The 20177-nt window shown below is 34.1% G+C and overlaps 1 protein-coding gene across 5 annotated transcripts in view; it reads right to left on the bottom strand.

Moving 5' to 3' along the window:
* Positions 1 to 207: 207 nt before the first annotated feature.
* The window catches only part of LOC124947223 (WD repeat-containing protein 47), a 48906-nt gene continuing 28936 nt past the window's right edge, over positions 208 to 20177 (bottom strand). For 4 of the 5 annotated variants that reach the window (XM_047489077.1, XM_047489073.1, XM_047489075.1 and 1 more), the window contains exons 7-11: positions 4166 to 4362; positions 2722 to 2891; positions 2324 to 2631; positions 1635 to 1875; positions 208 to 1189 (exon numbers count right to left, since the gene is read on the bottom strand). In XM_047489077.1, the coding sequence (XP_047345033.1) occupies positions 1044 to 1189; positions 1635 to 1875; positions 2324 to 2631; positions 2722 to 2891; positions 4166 to 4362 (1062 nt within the window). In that variant the 3' untranslated portion in view covers positions 208 to 1043. The remainder of the gene's footprint in view (positions 1190 to 1634; positions 1876 to 2323; positions 2632 to 2721; positions 2892 to 4165; positions 4363 to 20177) is intronic. The other variant, XM_047489074.1, reaches the window with a different exon arrangement.

Raw genomic sequence — 20177 nt, 5'->3', positions numbered from 1 at the left:
TCAGGAGGAAAGTGAGTTTGCGTCTATCTTCGTATGTTAAAAATAAAATCGTATGACAAATTAATGATCGTGATAACGAATGTAAACAAATAAAATATATGAACAAAGAAAAAAAAAAAAAAAAAGAAAAAAAAAAAGAGAGAACAAAAAGAGAGCACTCAAAGGTTAGAACTTAAAATACGTAGATTATACAAAAGCACGTATACGTCTACTTGAATGATTTTTAATCGATTGTGTTACGTTAATGTATTTACATTACTACATGATGCGATCGTAATCATATATAAAAGAGAGATAGATTTAATTAGAATAGAACGAGACAAACGCGAAGTACTGCCAATTTCGGCTTTTCGAAAATCCTACTTCTTTTTTTTTCACATGCGTAACATAACATTACGTCTCCTCGATAATAACGCGTTTATATATATATATATAAAAAAAGAAAAAAAAAAAAAAAAAAAGACGAGACTAACTCCTTCGCAGTCTTATAAATTCCCATCGCAATTAGCGATTTCCTATTCTAATCAAACTTCGAGTCGAAATAAGATCGATAGATCTGATCACGTTGCTGCTCCTACTTTGCTTAACTTTTACTTTTGTCTCTTTTCAATAACGAGATATTCAAAGCGTGTAGTAACGATATTATATTTTTAATCGTATATCATCCCCGTGCACAATTATAACTCAAATGCACTTTTTTAATTGGTCATAATGAAGCACGAAATACACGGGGATAGTTCGTTCTCGTTTATCGCGTAGGTCGCTCGTTCTACGATCATTCTTTTTTTTATTTCTTTTTTATTTTTTTCTTTTTTTTTTTTTTCTTTTTCTTTGTTTCAATTTAATTCCATCACTCTTTTTTTTTTTTTTACTTTTCTTTCTTTACCTTTAATTGATTATGAATAAATTTTTTCGTGAAAGAAACTCTCGCATGATTGGCGTAGAACGAACGATCTTAAGACCGTGGCGAATGATCTTACAAAAAGGATAAATAAATAATAACGTATGAGAAGGATAAAGATTTTTTGATCTTCTTTCCCCTTCTATATAGGTGGTAAAGCCCACAGTGTCGCGGTTTTATCAGCTGACGTGCTAAGAAAAGAGAATTCCGTTGGATGCCAACGTCCGGAGATTACTTTGTCCTGATGCTGAGCAACCACTACACTTGGAAGTGGCATCGTCAAATCACCTGCAAAAATTTTAACGATTACATTTACAAAATCATTGGGACATTTATATTCCTCGAATTTTCGCCAATATAAAAAATAATATCTTTTGTTTGGCGAAAATCTTAATATTGCGTAATTCCTATTTCATTTTCGCTCTCTTTTAGAGAAAAATGAGAGAAAAAAAGAGAGAGAGAGACAGAGATAGAGATAGTGAGAGATAGAAAGAGAGAGAGAGAGAGAGAGAGAGAGAGAGAGAGAGAGAGAGAGAGAGAGAGAGAGATAGATAGAGAGAGAGAGAGAGAGAGATAAAAAATTCGATAATATAATTCTGGAATATATTATAAATGTGTTTTAATCATACGTAGGATTTTTGTTCAACTGGTTCGGCAAGTTATCTTATCCAGGTGTAGGATAAAAGGTAAATTGCATTAATATAAAATTGTTATCACGTTTCTCGAAACATACCTTGGAGGTCGGTAAGTACCAACTTATTATCATATCCTCCTGTAAGCAGGTAATAAGCAGAAGGAGAGAAACGTATGCTTCGTATATCCGCTGCATGAGGTTTGAAACATTGAACCGTTCTTCCACCTCGAATATCGAAAAGAACGCAACTGCTATCTTCGTGTCCAGAGACTAGAAGACGTCCTGAAGGATCAACGCAGAGAGCAGCGACTGGACTGCCAACCTGAAACGACATTAAATACTACTAAGACAAATAATACTGATAACTTTTTAAATAGATGCCGGAGACGTCCGATAAATATTCGATCCCTATGTGTGTGTATGTGTATTTGTGTATATTTGTACGTATGTATTTTAATGGAAAAGAAAGAGTGAGATTGGATGAGATGCTGTGCGATTTAAAAAACGTAGATCGAACTTTTATCGGACGTAAAACTAAAAATTGAATAAAAAGAAAATAATGAAAATATGTCATGCTTAGCGTTTTTGAGTTTATATTTGATGAACGTGTTAAATAAATTGATCAATTTCGACATAGGAAAATTGTAAATATTTAATAAATACCTTGTGCAGTGGAATGTGAGATCTACTCTATCGACGAGGTAAAAGTAGAGAAGTCGAAGAGATACGGTACGCAGGTGAAAGGAGAAGAAATAAAGATTACAACGAAGACGTTAAAATAGACTTACCCTACTACCAGGTACCGTCGCAGGTGTGACCATATTAACGCAACCTCGTGTTCTAAGATCCCAGAACCTGACCGTTTTATCTTGCGATCCACTGACGAACATGGCGCCTCCCCAGTTGTAGAGAGTCAATATGTGACCACTGTGACCGCTCAGAGCTTGGAAAGGAGTACCGGTTGTGCAATCGGTAACGTAGATCTTACAGTCTCCAGCACCTCCACTGATCAGGAGGCTGGATTTATTCGACGTATCTTCCAAGAAACATAAATCACGAACCGTAGCATCGTGCATCGTCAATTCTACCTCTTGACCTATGTAATTATGAAATATTTATTCAGATTTATATTTGCATATATCGGACCGATGAAATATTTTCTTATATCAAAATGAACAACATTTACCTTCAAGACTCGAGGTGTCCGCATTGAAACGCATAAGTTTGACCGTCTTATCGTTACTTCCGGTTGCCATTAACTGACCATCCGGTGTCCAAGCAAGACAATATATCGAGCCCTTATGATGCTTCGTTCTCTTTGAGAGAACAGTAGGTTGATAAGTTTGATGATCCTCCCTATAATGAAATTAATTATCGATTACTTTGTTAAAATTAATATTAGTATAATTAATAATAAGACATTACACGTTGAAATATACAATCTCTCTTGGATAAAACTCGTCAAAGTCGCGAGAAAGAAAATCCTCGAGGTTCTCAGAGATCATCACTTTCTTTCATCAACGCGTTCGTCTTCGTTCCCAGCCCTCATTTAAAACGTCAGTCTATTAAACGGAACGTAGGAGTATTGTATATACATACGTGCGTATATTCGAGCGTGGGAACGAATAATGTTTTGATAGTGTTAACGATCGAAAAGAAAAAAGGGAAAGAATAGAAGTAAGGACGACACTAATTTTATCTTGCCACTTTCACGGTACTAATTTCAATCTCTTTAAGATTCAACTCGACTGATTTGATTTTATATGAAAATTAACGAAAGAAAGTCAACGAGAAAGAATAAATGTCAAGATCGTAAGATAATGTTTTTAAGATTCGATACTAGTTCGACGTAATCGAATGATTATTTATATTTTCGAGGTCGAACGCTTAAGAAGATGCAACTAACTTTGTAATTTCGTAAGAGTTAAATATCGACTTCCTATTATACGCAAAATGACGTGTCCGTCAAACCCATCGATTTCTCGCGGAAATCCTGTATTTTCTCGCATGTCGAAGAGATATCGTCCACTTTTATTTCCGCGATTCGATTAAGTCACACTTGTAATTTACGATTTCTCGCTCGTCCGGCGCGAAACAGCTTGCATAGCGTACCTACCTACCTACCTACCTACCTACCTACCTATCGCGTACACCATAAACTACCTATATATAAATTTCCGCTTTCTACACGAGCTTGCCATTCCAAGTATCAGAAGCGTTGCCTTCGAAATGACCACTTAAACTCGATTTAAGCGAAGAATATATGGAAGGAAAGGAAACATTTCGACGAAAAAACTTATCAAGTGTTAGACAAAAATTATCTCCAATACGATAATCATATGTATGTTTTTTGAATAATAAAAAAATTAAATCGATCATTGACGTTAAAAGTAGCGATCGAATGAGATCTCTCGTCTAATCCTTTTTAATTCTTTTCTTTCTTTTTAAAGATCTTTAAACCGGTCCATGATATACGGAAATATATTAATATTTATTTTCAAATACAAATTGAGTTTCGCTGTTAGTTCGACGATTTGATAAAGGAATGTAAAAATGTTTTAACATTAAGAAAATCGTACAGAAACGACATATCTATGTCGTATGATAATTTAAGTTAAAATGTTTTTTACCTGACGTCGTGGAGTTTAGGATAGGCGCATATTCGGACAGTTTTCGAGTTCGATCCCACGGCATATAATTTACCGTGTGGATGAAATTCGGCACAACGAACTGCTTGTACATCTTCCAATGCTGTGACTGGAACAAATCTCGGTCTACCACCGTTGCTGCTTCCATTGCTAACGTCGAGATCTGGTCTTGGCTCTTGCTGTAAGAAAAAAGGACGAATCTTATGTATAATCGAAAATATTAATAAATAACAATTGATATTAATCGCAACTATATGCGTTTAAGATTACGATGATATAGATGGATTCTTTTTTTTCTAATTTTTTATTTTTTTTAATTTTTCTGTTCTGTTTTTTTTTTTCTTTTTTTTTTTCTTTTCAGTAGCAGTCATAAAGCGTAAACTTGTTTTACTTATATATCTTCTTGCACAACGGCGTGCACTTCGCCACGCTTTTACTTTCAGCTTCCCGACTTCGTCGATTATCTTGATGGACAAATTAGCAAAGCAAATGAGCGGCTGCGCTGTTGTTTGGTGTACGAGAGACCAAAGTAATACGAGATCGTGCTCGAATTCGTTTTCACGGAGTCATACGTCTAATGGTGCAAAAACGAGACGTTGCAATTTCACGTGAGAACTTCATTTGCAATCGAAAAACGTAGCGTTAATATTGACAGGTAATTCCTTATTTTGATATTTATGTTCTAATGATTGCTATCATCTTCTTCGTTCTGTCCTTTTTAAATACTAATAATAATAATAATCGTAATAATAATAATAATAATAATAATGAATATGTATGTCCACCGTCATGGAGATTTGAACATCCTTGTGATGTAATCGAATACGATTAATAGCTATACATACGTACGTACATATGTATGTATGTATATATGGATGTATGTATGTTACCCCAATGGTCACCCAATGGTCTTCTTACATAATTTATTCAAAGAAAGTTTTAGTGTACATCTGCACGACGTATAGGATAGTTATGATATTGCAAGGCTGAAAAGATATATATATATATATCGATTGAATAACGTGGCTAGAAAATCGATTAAAAAGATTATTGATCGAAATGATTGAGAAACATTTATAATCGCGGATATCTACGTAATATATGTTTAGTTTTAGATAGAATCATTGTTACACTCATTAAATTCCTGAATGCAATGAATCATTTTTCCTTGCGAAAGAATTGACGGTAAAAGGGAAGCGTGAAATCTTGTGGTTTCTTGCGAGGAAACAAAAGAAACAGGTGTATCCAAAGTTATAAAAAAAGACGAATAATAAAGTTAATATGTAAAGTTCTGTTTTGATTTTGACCGGATACGTCTTCCAAGGAAGGCTAGAAAAGTATACCAAGATCTAGGACAGGACATGTGCGGACCGACTTGAGCAAGTAAAAAGCATTAACGAACGTTGCTTAGTCACGGATGTTGTATTCCGCCTTTCCAGAGTCGCGTGTCATGAATAATCCATGGCATATCGTTTGATCGTTAAAGTTTAAATCAATAATCGATGACCATTTACGAGTTCTCCGATTTAAAAATTGATCGAACGAGATTTTCGAGATTGTTTCGTTGAGGATCAATTTACAAATGAGTTTTTTTTTTCTTTTTTTTTTTTTTTTTTGGAATTGCAAAATCAAAGAGAGAACGTTAACGATACTACTGTAGATAAGATGTTCACTTTCTTAAAATTTCAATGATAAAATCTTCATCTTCGACGATCATTCACGTCGTTTCGGTGGTACGAACAATTTGACTTTTATATATGCCAAAGTTATCTTACCGTGAAATGGAAAATAAAAGAGGGATCTCATATTGCTTATAGGAATCGATCGTTTCTTTAAGAGAATCTCATCGTTGCGTGCTTTACGAGTGAGAACGAGGCCGTAAAAATATCGATCGAAGTTCCGGGAAAATTCCTTCTGTGGATCGGCCATCAAACTTTCTTCGGATAGGATTTAACGAATCGGAAAGGATCGTAATATGAATTTTACGAAGATAGGAACGACGATGTTTCCTCGTAAATAGAATCATCACCATCATCATCATCATCATTACGATCATCATCATTACCATCTTCCTTCCTTTTCTTTTTTATAAAGATAACTTCTTCGTTGATTCTTTCGATTTAATTACTCCAACTTTTTTTAGAAAGCAATTCGATAAATAGCGTCAACTGTATTGTCATAAAAAAAAACGTATTTAAATAAATTCAATTCTATCGATATTCTATCATTAAAATTTTACTTTACTTGATTAATAACTTTTTTATAAATGACTTTAGAAATTATAGTTACTCTTTTCTCTATGACAATTATGAAACAAAAAAAAAAAAAAAAGAAAAAAGGAAAAAAAAAGGGAAAAGAAGGCGTGTCATATACCATAAACATATGTCCTCTCTTCTATATTTATCAACCGGATGTCTCGAAGGCTCTTTTGAACGAATCTTCTGTTAAGTCGAACTTAGCCAGTCTTAAAGACGGATTCAACGACGCGTGGCTCGATAAAAAACAACTAATAAAAAAATCTTGACCTAATTGCAGATACACGGCAATATAGACATTTTACTTTCCGCCGGTTACATCGTTTAAATCCGATAAATTATAAACTATTCCGTTCTTTTCATTTTACCTTTTAAAATGTACATCTCTGTCTGAATCAAAACTTTCTCGACACAGCATCCATTAGCACACGAATACTTTGCTAGTGGACGAGCACTTTCGATTAACTTCGTTATCAGCTTTAATTTCACTCCTTTATCGTCGAACGAATTTACGATAAATTGCTCTCTTTTTATTATTATTATTATTATTATTATTATTATTATTATTTCTATTATTATTATTGTTGTTGTTGTTGTTATTATTGATTTTCAATAATTTAGAACGAGTTTAGAAATCTTTCAGATGGCTAGTTATGTCGTCAAACTTTGATAGAAATCCGAATGAAAGACTGCCGAAGGCCTAATGAAATCTTTCACGCAAAACAAATGGAATATTATTATCTGAAAAGCTTTCGTTCGTCTCGATCAGAGTACGTACTCGAGAAGAGTAAAGTCCGGTGAAATCATTCAGATTATACATATCTAGGCCACGGCATACTTTTTCGACGTTCGACTTGTTCCAACAGATGCCAAATGCTCGAATCGAAACGTCTATATTACATCTAATATTCTATGTAAAATCGTGGATACGAAAAGGAATAAAAAGAAAAAAGAAAGAAGAAGATTTCACGAGGAATTAATTCGATTTTTCGAGATTTCTTCAAACATCAGATTCTTTCAATCCTCTTTCGTCGATTTTGATAAAAGAAGATACTTCGATTAAACTATAAATTTTATTATGAAATTCCAACTGCCGTTTAATTAATCACAATCGAACATACGTTTCCGTCGACGAGAGAAAATTTCGTAAGAGACCGCCCGTGCTAATACATATGCGTTCTCACACATACATTCATACAAACGCGCGCGCGCATACTTTTGCCTTCCGATCATTTCTCATTCAATCGAGATAAGACTATAATTTTCCTGACGGTTCTCGATACGTTCTCTATGGACTTTTTTTTCAGGACAAGAGGCATTTCAACTGATAGCCACGCGAATGGACGCGTAATAGTTCAAAGGATAACGTCGTCGTTATTAGAGAGAGAAGGAGAGAGAGAGAGAGAGAGAGAGAGAGAGAAAGAGAGAGAAAGAGATGAGCAAAAGATTTCGTTTCGAGTAAAAGGGAGAGAGAGAGAGAGAGAGAGAGAAGGAGAAGGTTAATAAAAGGGAGATCTCTCGAAACTTTCTACGTCGAAGAGCTACGAACACGTCATAAGTTTTAATTATACGAAGAACGATTACAATGTTTGTTAACTTGCTTTCATTCGATGTTAATTAAAAAAAAAAAAAAAAAAAAAAAAAAAAAAAAAAAAAAAAAAAAAAAAAACGAGAAAACAAATCTCTAGGTGGGATCTTATTACGAATTATTATTATTTTTTTTTCCACGAATTTGAGATTTTTGTCCTCGAAAATAAGCTCAATTTCTGCCGCTTTTGATAATTACATCACTTGAAACGACGAAACTAATCCGTACGTTTGCTTTCACGAAATAAATCATGTTCTTTTTTCTTTTTTTTTTAAGAGCTTTCTCATCTCTACAACGATCGTATCTTTTATACGAAACAACTTTCTTCTGGAAATACGGAAATAGGCGTTAAGGTAATACTTTAATTTGTGATAATTGAAATAGATATCTAACGAAATCGAAAATAATTCATCGTACAAAATTGTAACAGATAAAGATCGAATATATATATATATATATATATATATATATATATCGTTGATTTCTCGCATCGTTCGTAATTAAGATCGATGAAATTGTCTGATAAGTAATCAACGAGTCGAATTAACGACCGAAAAATGTATTATCTTAAAAATCTAGTTATTTCGAACGGGCAAGATTATTGTTAGAGCGATAGAGGTCGATCTTTTTTAAATTGCTCGAAATAGCTATGGTTCCGTTATCGTTCAGCGTCGAGGAATCATATGAAATTAATTGAAAAAAAAAATGAAACAACGTGACTCCTCGACATAAACTACGTGAAAAGTGACGTAGGTACTTGGGGGAAAAAAAAGAACGAACAAAAAAAAAAAAAAATAAAAAAAAGGAAAAAAAAAAGAGAGAAAGAAAATCTAAACTTTCATAGACGATATAACGATGGAAAATGATTTCGATCCAATCTACCACCGCCAATCGTACAGTCGATTATTTTGTCCAATGAAATTATCCTCGTAGAACAGTGGCAACGCTTGATTAACTCGAAACCGGCTATCGGGAACACTTTCTTCGTACGATTTCTCATGAAATTATCCTTCCTCGTTAAATAGCACTTGCGAGGGTACAATAATCGTTCGATTTTTACGTCGTATTAGAGACGCGACGATTCATTGCTCCTTCTAATGGGCCTCACGCGTTTAGCAAAAGCGATTACTTATTTTAGATTTTAGATCGAGCGATATTATAACACGTAACTTTTTCATATATATCTAAATTTTATCTTGTTGATATATTTATAGTTACACCTTACGAATAATTTTCTATCGTTCTCTTTCTCCTTCTTTCTTTTTTTTTCTTTCTTTCTTTCTCTCTTTTTCTCTCTCTCTCTCTCTCTCTCTCTCTCTTTTTTTTCTCTACTTTTTTACTTCCTCGAATTTATGAATAGTAATGGACAGTATAACACGCGTGCATAATTAGTCCGACTATTCGCTTTTACAAAATGTAAAACGAATAACAGCACAAGAAATTATGCTCAGAGTCGAGCGTACACTTTACATAACATGCTTAACGAGTCTCCCTGATATTATACACGCATCGAGTTTGCCATTTTTTTTCTTTCTCTTTCCTTTTTTTTCTGTTTTCTTTCTTTCTTTTTTTTTTCTTTTTTTTTTTTTCCCCCTAAACAATTAAAACATTGTTCCTCGACCATTCGATTTCTCACGTAGAAACACGAACGTTCTCTCTTTCGCGATCTTATTTGAAAGTTTTCAATTTCAAAATTTGTTTGCAAAAATTATTTGCACAATTTTGTTATGATATATACATGATTAATCGATTCTATATTTATTTCCTTTTCTTTTTTCGCTGATCGATCGAAATAAAAATCTTTTGTAATCTTCCGACGTAATATTTATCGTTCCTTTTGACGGTCTCGTTAATGGATTCGAAAGAACATCAAGGCCGTTCAATGGTTTCTTATTACCCGCAAGAACCATACAGCATGCTCATGCTTCGTTGGATAAACGTACACGTAAGTAGATAAGGCTATGGTGCTCCTTTCGCATATTTTACCGTTAAATATGCGAGCGCATACGAAAGATCGATTTTCCGCTCTCTCTTTATCTTTCTCGTATGATCCGGATATACCTACGTATTAATTTATTCGAACACGTCGTCAACCTTCGTATTTTATTCCAAGACAATTTGGTTAATCATTTCTCGCGAGACAGATCTATCTTATGCAAGTGTTCTCCAATAATATCGAATATACGCGTTAGTCATAGGCCTAATTCGCGTTAGATTAACTAACATACAGGATATTATTTGAAACGTTAACGTAGTTTAACGTGAAATAAATATTCTTTATCGCGAATATCTCGATTGAGATTGCTAACTCATGTAAAATATGAATACAAAGTCAATACCGTCGGATAGTTTCCAAGAATTATTTTTTTTTCTTTTTTTTTTTTTCTCTCTCTTTCTTTTTTTTTTTTTTTATTACGATCGGATTTTTAACGATAAACTTTATATTCAATCGATCTTTCAAGTAATTAGCTAAGTACATATATAAATAGCAATCAGTCAGAAATAGTACATAACTATAATGTTAAATCATTCGTAAATATTTTCTCACGATATGAAAAAGATCAACGAACCATGTAACTGCCTCGTCGTCTTCCTGCTTTTTCGTTTCTCTTTTCCTCATGTCTCTTGTAATTCTTTCCATCTCTATCGAAGGTATGCAATCCATGATGATGACCATTGACTTCAACCTCCAAAAGATTTTCCATCGATCTACGAGCCTGTCGACAAGCGGCCACACCCTTTGACCTATTCCTTGGAAGATTATTCCCATTTTCATCATGATAATCTTCCCATTCGCTCATCTCGCTTCTAACATCCTCTAAAGATCTGGTCCTGCCTACTGCACATGTACAAGGTGGTACGCTATTTCTACCATAATCTCCTGAACTCTTGGTTCTACCTCTGGGCCTTTCCATCATCATCATTCTCGGTGATACGGCTACTGGTGAGACTTGAATCGGTGAAATTGCTTGAGCTGGCGGTGGCATTGCATTCCTGTACATAGGTGCAAGATAATAATAATCTCTTGATTTGTTTGGATTAGGTGCCCCGATTCTAGCCGGCATGTAATTGTAATCCGTTATATGTGGTCCCATCCATTGAGTCACAGTTTCGAATGGCACTGGTCGATAACACAAAGAAGGTCCTCTAGGATTCGAATGATTTCGATACATCGGTGGCCAAGGACGATGTTGCTTTAAATCGAATCGTGGATCTACTCTAGGATCTAATATTCTTATATCACCCATATTGATCTTCTATCTTCGATAGATCCTTCCTAATTCTTAACTTGTTACGATTGCGATTCCGACTAAACTTCTCCTCAACTAGCACGTCGATTAAGATCCTTCGTGATCATGACGAACTCTTGACAAAACAAATTCTTACGAAACTCGTCCGTTCGACTTTTTAAGATTATCGGATAAGGTGTAACGACACCGATGAAATTTCGATCTCTAAATCAACACGCTCGAGCGAATACCTCGTGAAATATTCTAACGAAGATAGAATAGAAAGAAGAAGTTGAAAGCTGGAAGCGTAGAGGACGAAATCTTTCCGGCAATTTTCACCGCTTTCCAATTCGACGATCTACAAATAATCGTTCCTCTTAAAATAACACTTATTATTATCGATAGTTTTAGTTTTGTATCAAATTCGCAACACTACACACACTTTTAAATACAATCTCTCCGATACACACACACATACACACATACACACATACACACACATATATATATATATACATATATCTTATGCGAATCTCTTTAGAATGCTGTAACAACACTGACTCTCGATTGATATTCGTTTTTTTGTTCTTTTTTTAAATGAATAAAATTAGAATTAATTCGCCTGAAAAGATTCGAGAGAACAAAGAAATGGATCAATCGATTTCCGTGATATAAGAAGGATATCCGCGAAACGCGTTTGCTTTGGTGCGTCCGCGCTCAGCTGAGTGCAGTAAAGGAGTGCGTAGAAGGTAACGTTCTTGCCGAGTGACTTCGCGCTGCTGAGAAACGACCCACTTCTACCTTGGCTGTAGAAAAGACTCGCGGGTCTCCCTACTACCATCGCGCGATCCTCTCAATTTGCTTTGCTCATCCCTAGTTTTAAACGTAAAGTAGGGGATATTCTATTTCTTTCTCTCTAGAGATCAAATCGACGGATCACTAAGCAAATCGATGTAACTTTCTCAAATTCGAATGGCTATCCTTTCGATCATTATCGCTGATCAATTCCCCCTTTTGTATATGTATTTGATCTTTTCATTTATACGAATAATAACAAACTTTCAAGGCTTTACGTAACAGTTTTCGATTATCGAGTTCGTGTTTTGTAATCTTGCGAAATCATTGTCAGAGAGCTCGATCGAACACGAAGATCTTTTTAATCGCTTAATTCAACTTATGTACTTTAACGTTTTTTTATTACAATTTTATTGCATAGGGTCTTTTCGTTACATTATATTGTGTGCAGCCTGCGTATAGCTGAGGCTCGATCGAAAGGATTATTTTTATTTTAGGAGAAAACAACAGTTATATATATATATATATATATATATATATATATATATATATATATATATATATATTTCCTTCGCACGCGAAATGTAATATCGTTGATTTTATAATTTCATTTCCATGATTAAAAACTTTCCTGATGTATCGAAATTAACGTACAAAATAAAGTTAAACGATAAAGGAATGGATTTGCTGAAGGAGAACGTGATTTCATTCATCGAGAGAGTTTGATATTCGAATAAAATAAAACGGAAAAGAAAAGAAAAATATTAAATGATCAAAAAGGTGGTGGTACTGACACGTTCGTTTTCCATCCTCTCTCGCTTTCACTATACCAAGAACTCTCTTCTCCGACGACTTTAAAGATTAGGCCCATCCGCTTTGAAATGGTTTTGCTCGCGATAGAAATCGTGACAACGTTATACGCAGGAAGTGAGAATGAGGGTGGGTCTGTTAATATAGATATCTCCAAGACTCTCGATCAGATCATTCATCTTTTCTCGTACTATTGGCTACATGTTCACGTTACTCGTAAATTATCACACGAATAAGATCGTTACGCGAGAGAAAAGAGCTCATATCTGATCATCATATTAAAAGAAGATGATTATGAAAGTGACTTGAGAAATATATATATATATATATATATATTAATTATTTTATATTATTGTAATGATGACTGATAAATATTTAAAATAACAATAAATTATATTTTTTTAGATTTCTTTCATTTTACTCGGAGCGATTTTATATATTTTACTGTATTTATTTAATGAAATTATCTTTGTGAAATCTAGAAAAAGTTTACAATTAAATTGCTTATTAATATTTATGTTTGTTAATAATAAGACTAATTCGAATTGCGATAATATATATTTGATTTGATTAATTTTATATATTAATATTTCGTTCAACGAAAAGAGTTTAACGACTTAACTATCTATCTATTCTTAACATTAAAGGAGGAAATTTAAGAGATTTTAAATATCTCAGTGACAGTGACTTTAGAGATCAAGCCAATTCCAATTTTCCATTCTTGGCTTTCTCCGATACGCTCCGTTAATAATTCGTGGCGATGCGGCAATCCTTTTTATTTTTTCCGTCTCTCTTTCTCTTTCTCTTTCCCTCTTCTCACTCTCCTTTCTTTCATCCACTGAAAATCTTCATGCGCGGCAAATCAAACCCACGCAAGATTTCCTTTCGCTAGAGATCAGATATATATATATATATATATATATATATATACTATTATATATGTATATATATAGTATATGTATATACTATTTCATTACTATCTCACATATTGAATTGTTTATAAACATTAATGAGAAAGATTTCACAAAGGAGATAAATAAACAAACATTTAGATCCAAATAGATCTTGACATGCGAAGCAAATTTATAAAAATTGTAACTGATCGATCATCAAAAAGAAAGAAAGAGAGAAAGTGAGAAATAAAAAAGAAAGAAAAAGGGGAGAAGGAGAAAGAAACTAATTAATATTCGTTCTCTTTATCGTTCAGAAACAAAAAAAAAAAAAAAAACAAGAAGAAGAAAGGAAAAGAAATGGCCGAGGTGCGATCGAGCGGGCAGCCACGAAGACCAGTTTTCTCCGCACCAATTTGTTGGAGGATCCAACGAAATCCACTGTGTTGGAAATAGGTCGTGAAACATATAATCGCGATGAGTCGACGCTGACAGTGACGACTTAGGAATGTTTAATGCAGATACTTATCGGTCGTATGCATTTTAGAGAAAGTATATCTAATCTGTGACACAAAAAGAAAAAATTCCCATGATCCGGTATAGCGGATAATTCAAATTTATTTCCAATTAATGAAAATTAATAATTAATGAAAATTCGTTAAAATTTCTTGTGTTTTATTTTTCGTAAGATTATGACTTTGTGCGCATGTTAATGATAAAATACGTAGACATTGATCAATAACATTAGTTTCGCTATTAAAATTAACTTTCGAAATCAAACGAATGGCATTAAATCACGCGATACTTTGTGCAAATATTTCCATTTGATTTATTAAGTCCACTTCAAACGTGGCTATGCTTTTCAATGCCATTGGAGATGTGAAAAACTGTTTTATAAATGCATCTCGATAACGATTAGAATAACGAAAATGTTTCTCTTATCAGCGTTACTTGTATTAAACTAATCCAGTGAGTCACGAAAGTATTTGAGTTTGAGTAAGAAATAAAAGAAAAGTTAACGAAGTGTTGAACGTTTGAAGAGTTTCTTTTCTTACAGTGAAAATGGAGAAATATAATCAATGGGGAAGATAAAAATATTTTATTTTCCTTCAGCGTTTCTGTCGATTGTCTGTATATAAATAAATAAAAAAAAATAAAAAAATAAAGAAATAAAAAAAAGGAAAAGAAAAAAAAAAGAAAAAAAAATGGAAAAGGGAAAAGAATTTCTCTAGAGAGAACCGACATTACCTACTTTTTCCGTCATCTTTCTTTCATTTTAAAACGCCCGTCAGTCGGCAAAAAACACGATTGTCAACGTCGTTGCAACGGAGCACGTGCCGAGAAAGAGGAGGAAAAAGGTCGAAGGTGTCACATAAGAAATGGGACCTGTTAACCGAGTTTCTACCTACCTACCGGAAATACAACCTACCAAATCAACATATACATACCACTTTATTAATACATTTACTTAAGTGACCAGTTTCTTGAAAAATGTTCAAAACCGAATTAAAGTGAAAAAGTCAGGTTGGTCTGTTTATCAATATGTTGCTTATATGTATTTTGATCACTGGCTTAATACAGTTCCAAACTAACGTCCTCGTGAAATGTCGATCGTTAAAGAGATACGATACTTTTAAAATTTATTTTGTACTCGTTAAAAATTACTACAAAATTGCGATACTTTTTTCATTAACATATCGCTGATCGTTATTTTAATCGAATTTCATTGACTTTTAACGTACGTTCACGAATGACGATGAAATACAGTAAATTTCTTTTAACCAAATCGTTAACACAGATTATGCAATATGTCTCACGTTCGATCTTAATGCATTAAAAATAATGTTGCTGTTCGTTAACGGATTGACGTTCGTGTGAGAAAACTAGAGATTAACGATTCTATTATAAATGATAATAACGGCTCTCTAAGTCTATTTGCAAAAACTCTACGTTCGATAAGATGAAGGAAACCTTACTTTACGAATGTGCATGCGTATAATTATGGTTCGTCCGCTCCAGGTACATGGACCATGACACAACTTGCCGTTACACAGTCGTGCTTAAGGGCAATTTAAAAATCTCGTCGAAAGTAAAGCGGAGAAGGTGGAAATGTTACTTATCAGAAATTCGCACGATCGTTAACATTATACGAAAAAAATGTTGAGAGGACAGTAACGTAGGTAAGGTATGCATGATTATATAAAAGATATAAAATACACGTTCACTTTTTTTTAACGATTTCTAAATACCAAATAAATTTCTGTTAAATCTTAACTCTTTAATTACGAATTTCTAAAAAAAGAAAAAAATATTTATACTGCTCGTAATATACCAAATTGTCTGCCAATTAATATGCATGAATGTAGAAAGAAAGATGGCTAAATATACAAAGAACGTAACATTAAAAAAAAAAAAAAAATTTATAATAATTATTCGTAATAATTTATTTTTAATAATTTATCGTAATATTATAATAATTATCGTAAAATTTATAATAATTTATCGTAAAAGATTTTGAAGAGTAAAAATCTCAACCGATAAATTCGCATTCTATCAATAATGTATACCAACTATCGGTAAGACAGAAATCCTCACAAAAAATTTTACCGATACTTTTTATACCGACAGTAGGAAATGCAGTTTACATTTCTATTTATCCAAAGGAAACGCGTAAGGTTTGTACTTTAAACTACTGCAAGAAAAAAGAAGACAGAATAAAATAAATACATATATATGAAATGAGTGTGTGTAGAATCATGACTGAACAGGAAAAGAAAACGAACGTCAGAGAGACAAGGGACTTTCACCTAATCGACAAACATTCTAAAGAAATTCTTTAAATATTAACTTTGACGAGGAACTGCAATACCTTTTTCGATCACATTTTGCACGCCAATTAAAACAGACAAAAGCCAAAGAAAATGAGAAATAAATTTATATAGATATGTAGGAACATAGCAAATCCTTTGTCCCTATTTCCGGCACGCAGCAGACGGCGCCAACGACCACGCAAAAATTTGCTTTGTTGTAGATCAGTCAGCGTATTTATGTTTGTCTTCGTATCTAATTAAAGAAGAGACATTTGTTGTGATCCTTTGAAAGATCGTTAAAAGTAAAAGGAGTTAAATGTTCTCATTAGGCAAATGTCAAGGATCGATTGCCGCAAATAAGATGCGCGCAGACAATGCGTTAACTTGTTTGCCTTTCTCCGTCTCTCGCTCTCTTTTTCTCTTCTCCGTGAATAATTTCATTCGAATTTCAACCACTACTACTTTTTCTCTATCCAGACGATCGTTAATGCGAATGTCTTTACTTTTTGTAAGATCATAAGAACTTCGTCTGGTCGTTCCAATCGATCTTTCTTTTCTCCTCCTCCCTCCCATTCCCCCCCTTCCACCCCACGCAATGCAAATTATTTTTAATGAAAGAAAGAAAATTCTTAACGAGAGAACTCATAAAGCAAAATTATCTCGTCCGATGACATTGCATTAACATGTGTATTTTTCAATTACGTCTTTGTCGTGATAATGATAATCGTCATTGAGAAAACATGCTAACGAACCCTTTTACATTGTATCTCTGTCTGCGTTCCTTCTTCTTCTTCTTCTTCTTCTACTTCTTCTACTTCTTCTTCTTTCCTCATGTCTTCGTGTTACGAGTTTGCATTCATATCTCAATATACTTAAATTTTTTATCTAACGGAACCGAGGTTCGATCGGTCAATCATCTTGAACGTTTTACCGTGAGACAACAGTTAAGAACGCCACACCGTGCATGTATATACGAAGAAATCGTTTCTCGTTCGTCGACCGAGAAGTCACGCGTAAGTAGATAGAACTTGCATTCTCGCAAGAGCTTAAATTGCATCGTTTACTGACAAATCGACCCTCGTCACGTGCCATTTAAAGGTGAAAAAAAAAAAAAAAAAAAAGAAAAGAAGAAGAAAAAACTTTTGACCCACTATTGTCTATTTCTTTTCTAAGAGGAAATCGTCTTTATAAGAATTAATGAGACGATGATAAACGAAATGATCACCATAAAATCACTGTAATGAATATCTACTTTTTTTTTTCTTCCCTCCCTCTTCCCCCCCCCCCCTCTCCCACTCCCCCAACTCTCCTTCGTTTCCTTACTTCAATAAATTATCCTATTTAATTTATAAACGTACCTCTTCTTTCTTTCCACTTATTCTTTGGATAATCAAATCATTATGTGAAGCGTCATACGAGTAAGCTATTATCTCTTGATAAAAAGGATCTCGTTAAGAAGACAACGGACGGATAAAAAGATCATTCTCCGGTAATTACGTTCTAAGAAAACATAGCTTATAACTGAGATCCGGAGAAAATATTTTATACCGGTACAATGATACAACGATGATATTACGACGTGATAGTTTTTATTCGGCTTAATAACGAATTTACGGTCAGCATCCATTTATAAAAAAAAATTATATCACTGTTTCTTATCCGTACGACGATTTAATTTAATGACGCGTCTATTACTTTTAAATCGTTTCCCCTTGGAATATACCATACGAGGAAATATCACGTGGGATGCTGGGAAACGGGAATACGTAATCTTTGTTTATAAAGGAAAAGAGTCGAACAGGGAAATAGAGGTAGGGAGGGGGGAGGAGGAGCAGGTTAAGAAGACATAAAAATATCAAATATAAGAAGCCAGATACGTGGAATTGGTACGTGTGGGTTGATTCAGGGACGATTATGCGTAGGTTGCACCTGTGTATCATCGTGCTTCATGAAATCCAATAACAGGTATCTAATAACTTATCTTAGATGCAAGTAATATTTTGTTAAATGCAGCGATGAACAAATCATTGTAAAGTAATATCGTCTTTCCTCATAACGACAATGATTATTTGAGAGAACGTAGAAAGAATTGTCAACAAAACAATATTCCAGTTCATAGATTCCTAAATGCGCAATATGTGTATCTAAAAATCAAACGTTCGTGGTGACTAAAGAGATCGCGAAGATCACTCGAAGCGTGTAGCTTTCGTAATCGTTGGATGACTAATCTCTGTGACATGTTCATACCATGCATGGCACGCAATGACGTCAGCACAAAGAGACGTACCAATGCGTGCATACCACGTGCCAGGAGGAACATACCTATCCGATGAAAAGTTCTCGAAAGTAAAACGACGAAATTAATCGAACGAATTTTTTTTTTTTTTTTAGAAATATTTTATGAATTTATCAAATAAAAAGTTAAATCATTGAGAATAGGCGTTAAAAAAAAAAAAACAATTCGAGATGTCGTCGAGATAATTGATTTATGTCGTTCGCTTTTTTCTTTTTCTTTTTTTTTTTGGCAATATCTTACTTAAGGAATAGTTCCAAAAAAAATCTTTGATCTATGCTTGTAAAATATATATGTACATACGTACATATATAAGTAAATGTCTATGTCCAAACGTTCAACGACGTAGGCGATAACGGATAATCTAGCTTTCCCACGTTCAATGCTCCACTCCTGAAGAGAACTTCCTAACAAGGTCCGATAAATTTTATCTAACCACTAACATAAGTAGAAGGATCGTGGTCGATCCCCCTCTCTTTTTCTCCCTTTTCAAAGATTCAAGAAGTTTTCTTCTGTCCCTCGTGGGAAACGACGAAGACAATGAGCTCAAGCGTGACTCCTAGTGATTTCAAGAGAAGACACATCGTTGGGGAAGAAAAACTTTGACCATATTTAAGATAACGTTGTATTCACAAAGAGAAGCCAAAAACTAATCCTAGTTTTCCATGAAAAATTTTCCAAATTGTAATTTGAAATAGAGATCTTTTTACCTGATCACTATCCTGTGTTCCTTCTTCCCAAATTGGATCGTCCCAACCCCCGGACGATCCGGAAGAACCTCTACGACCTGGATCCCACGAGTTTCTCTTAGAGTTATCCAAAGAATCCGTCGATAATTTTCTCCTATCGAAGGAACTCCTTCTGCCAGGAAGAGTTATCGGTATAGTCGACGTCGTTTTGCCGTCCTTCTTTGAAATCCCGTTGGTACTGAACGAGAGGTCACGGCTCAAGGTTACATTAAGATTGCTTCGAAGATTTCCACTGGAACCGGCAAGACAACTCTTAAGATTTCCACTGGAGATGCTTTTATTCTTCGAATGATCTTTACTCGATGAAGCGAGTTCAGTTTTAGAAATCGATTGGGAATCATTGGCAAATAAATTGGATAAGTTTTGAGTGGAATCTCGATGACGACCGGCCCTTTGAAGACTCGTCATTGACTTAGCTACGTAATCTCGTCTCAAAGGTGAATTATAATTCAATGCGGTGTCCTTTTTCAAGCAACCCATCGATCTACCGATAGGATCTCTTCTAAGGTTTGGTCCAGCTATCGTATTATAATGCGATTCCTTTCTAGAATGATTAATAGCACCAGTTGAAACA

The sequence above is a fragment of the Vespa velutina genome, chromosome 2 (assembly GCF_912470025.1).
Source record: "Vespa velutina chromosome 2, iVesVel2.1, whole genome shotgun sequence".
NCBI classification, from domain to species: Eukaryota; Metazoa; Arthropoda; class Insecta; order Hymenoptera; family Vespidae; genus Vespa; species Vespa velutina.
The sequence above is the reverse complement of the archived record's forward strand: the minus strand, read 5'-3'. Positions and strand labels throughout refer to the sequence as shown.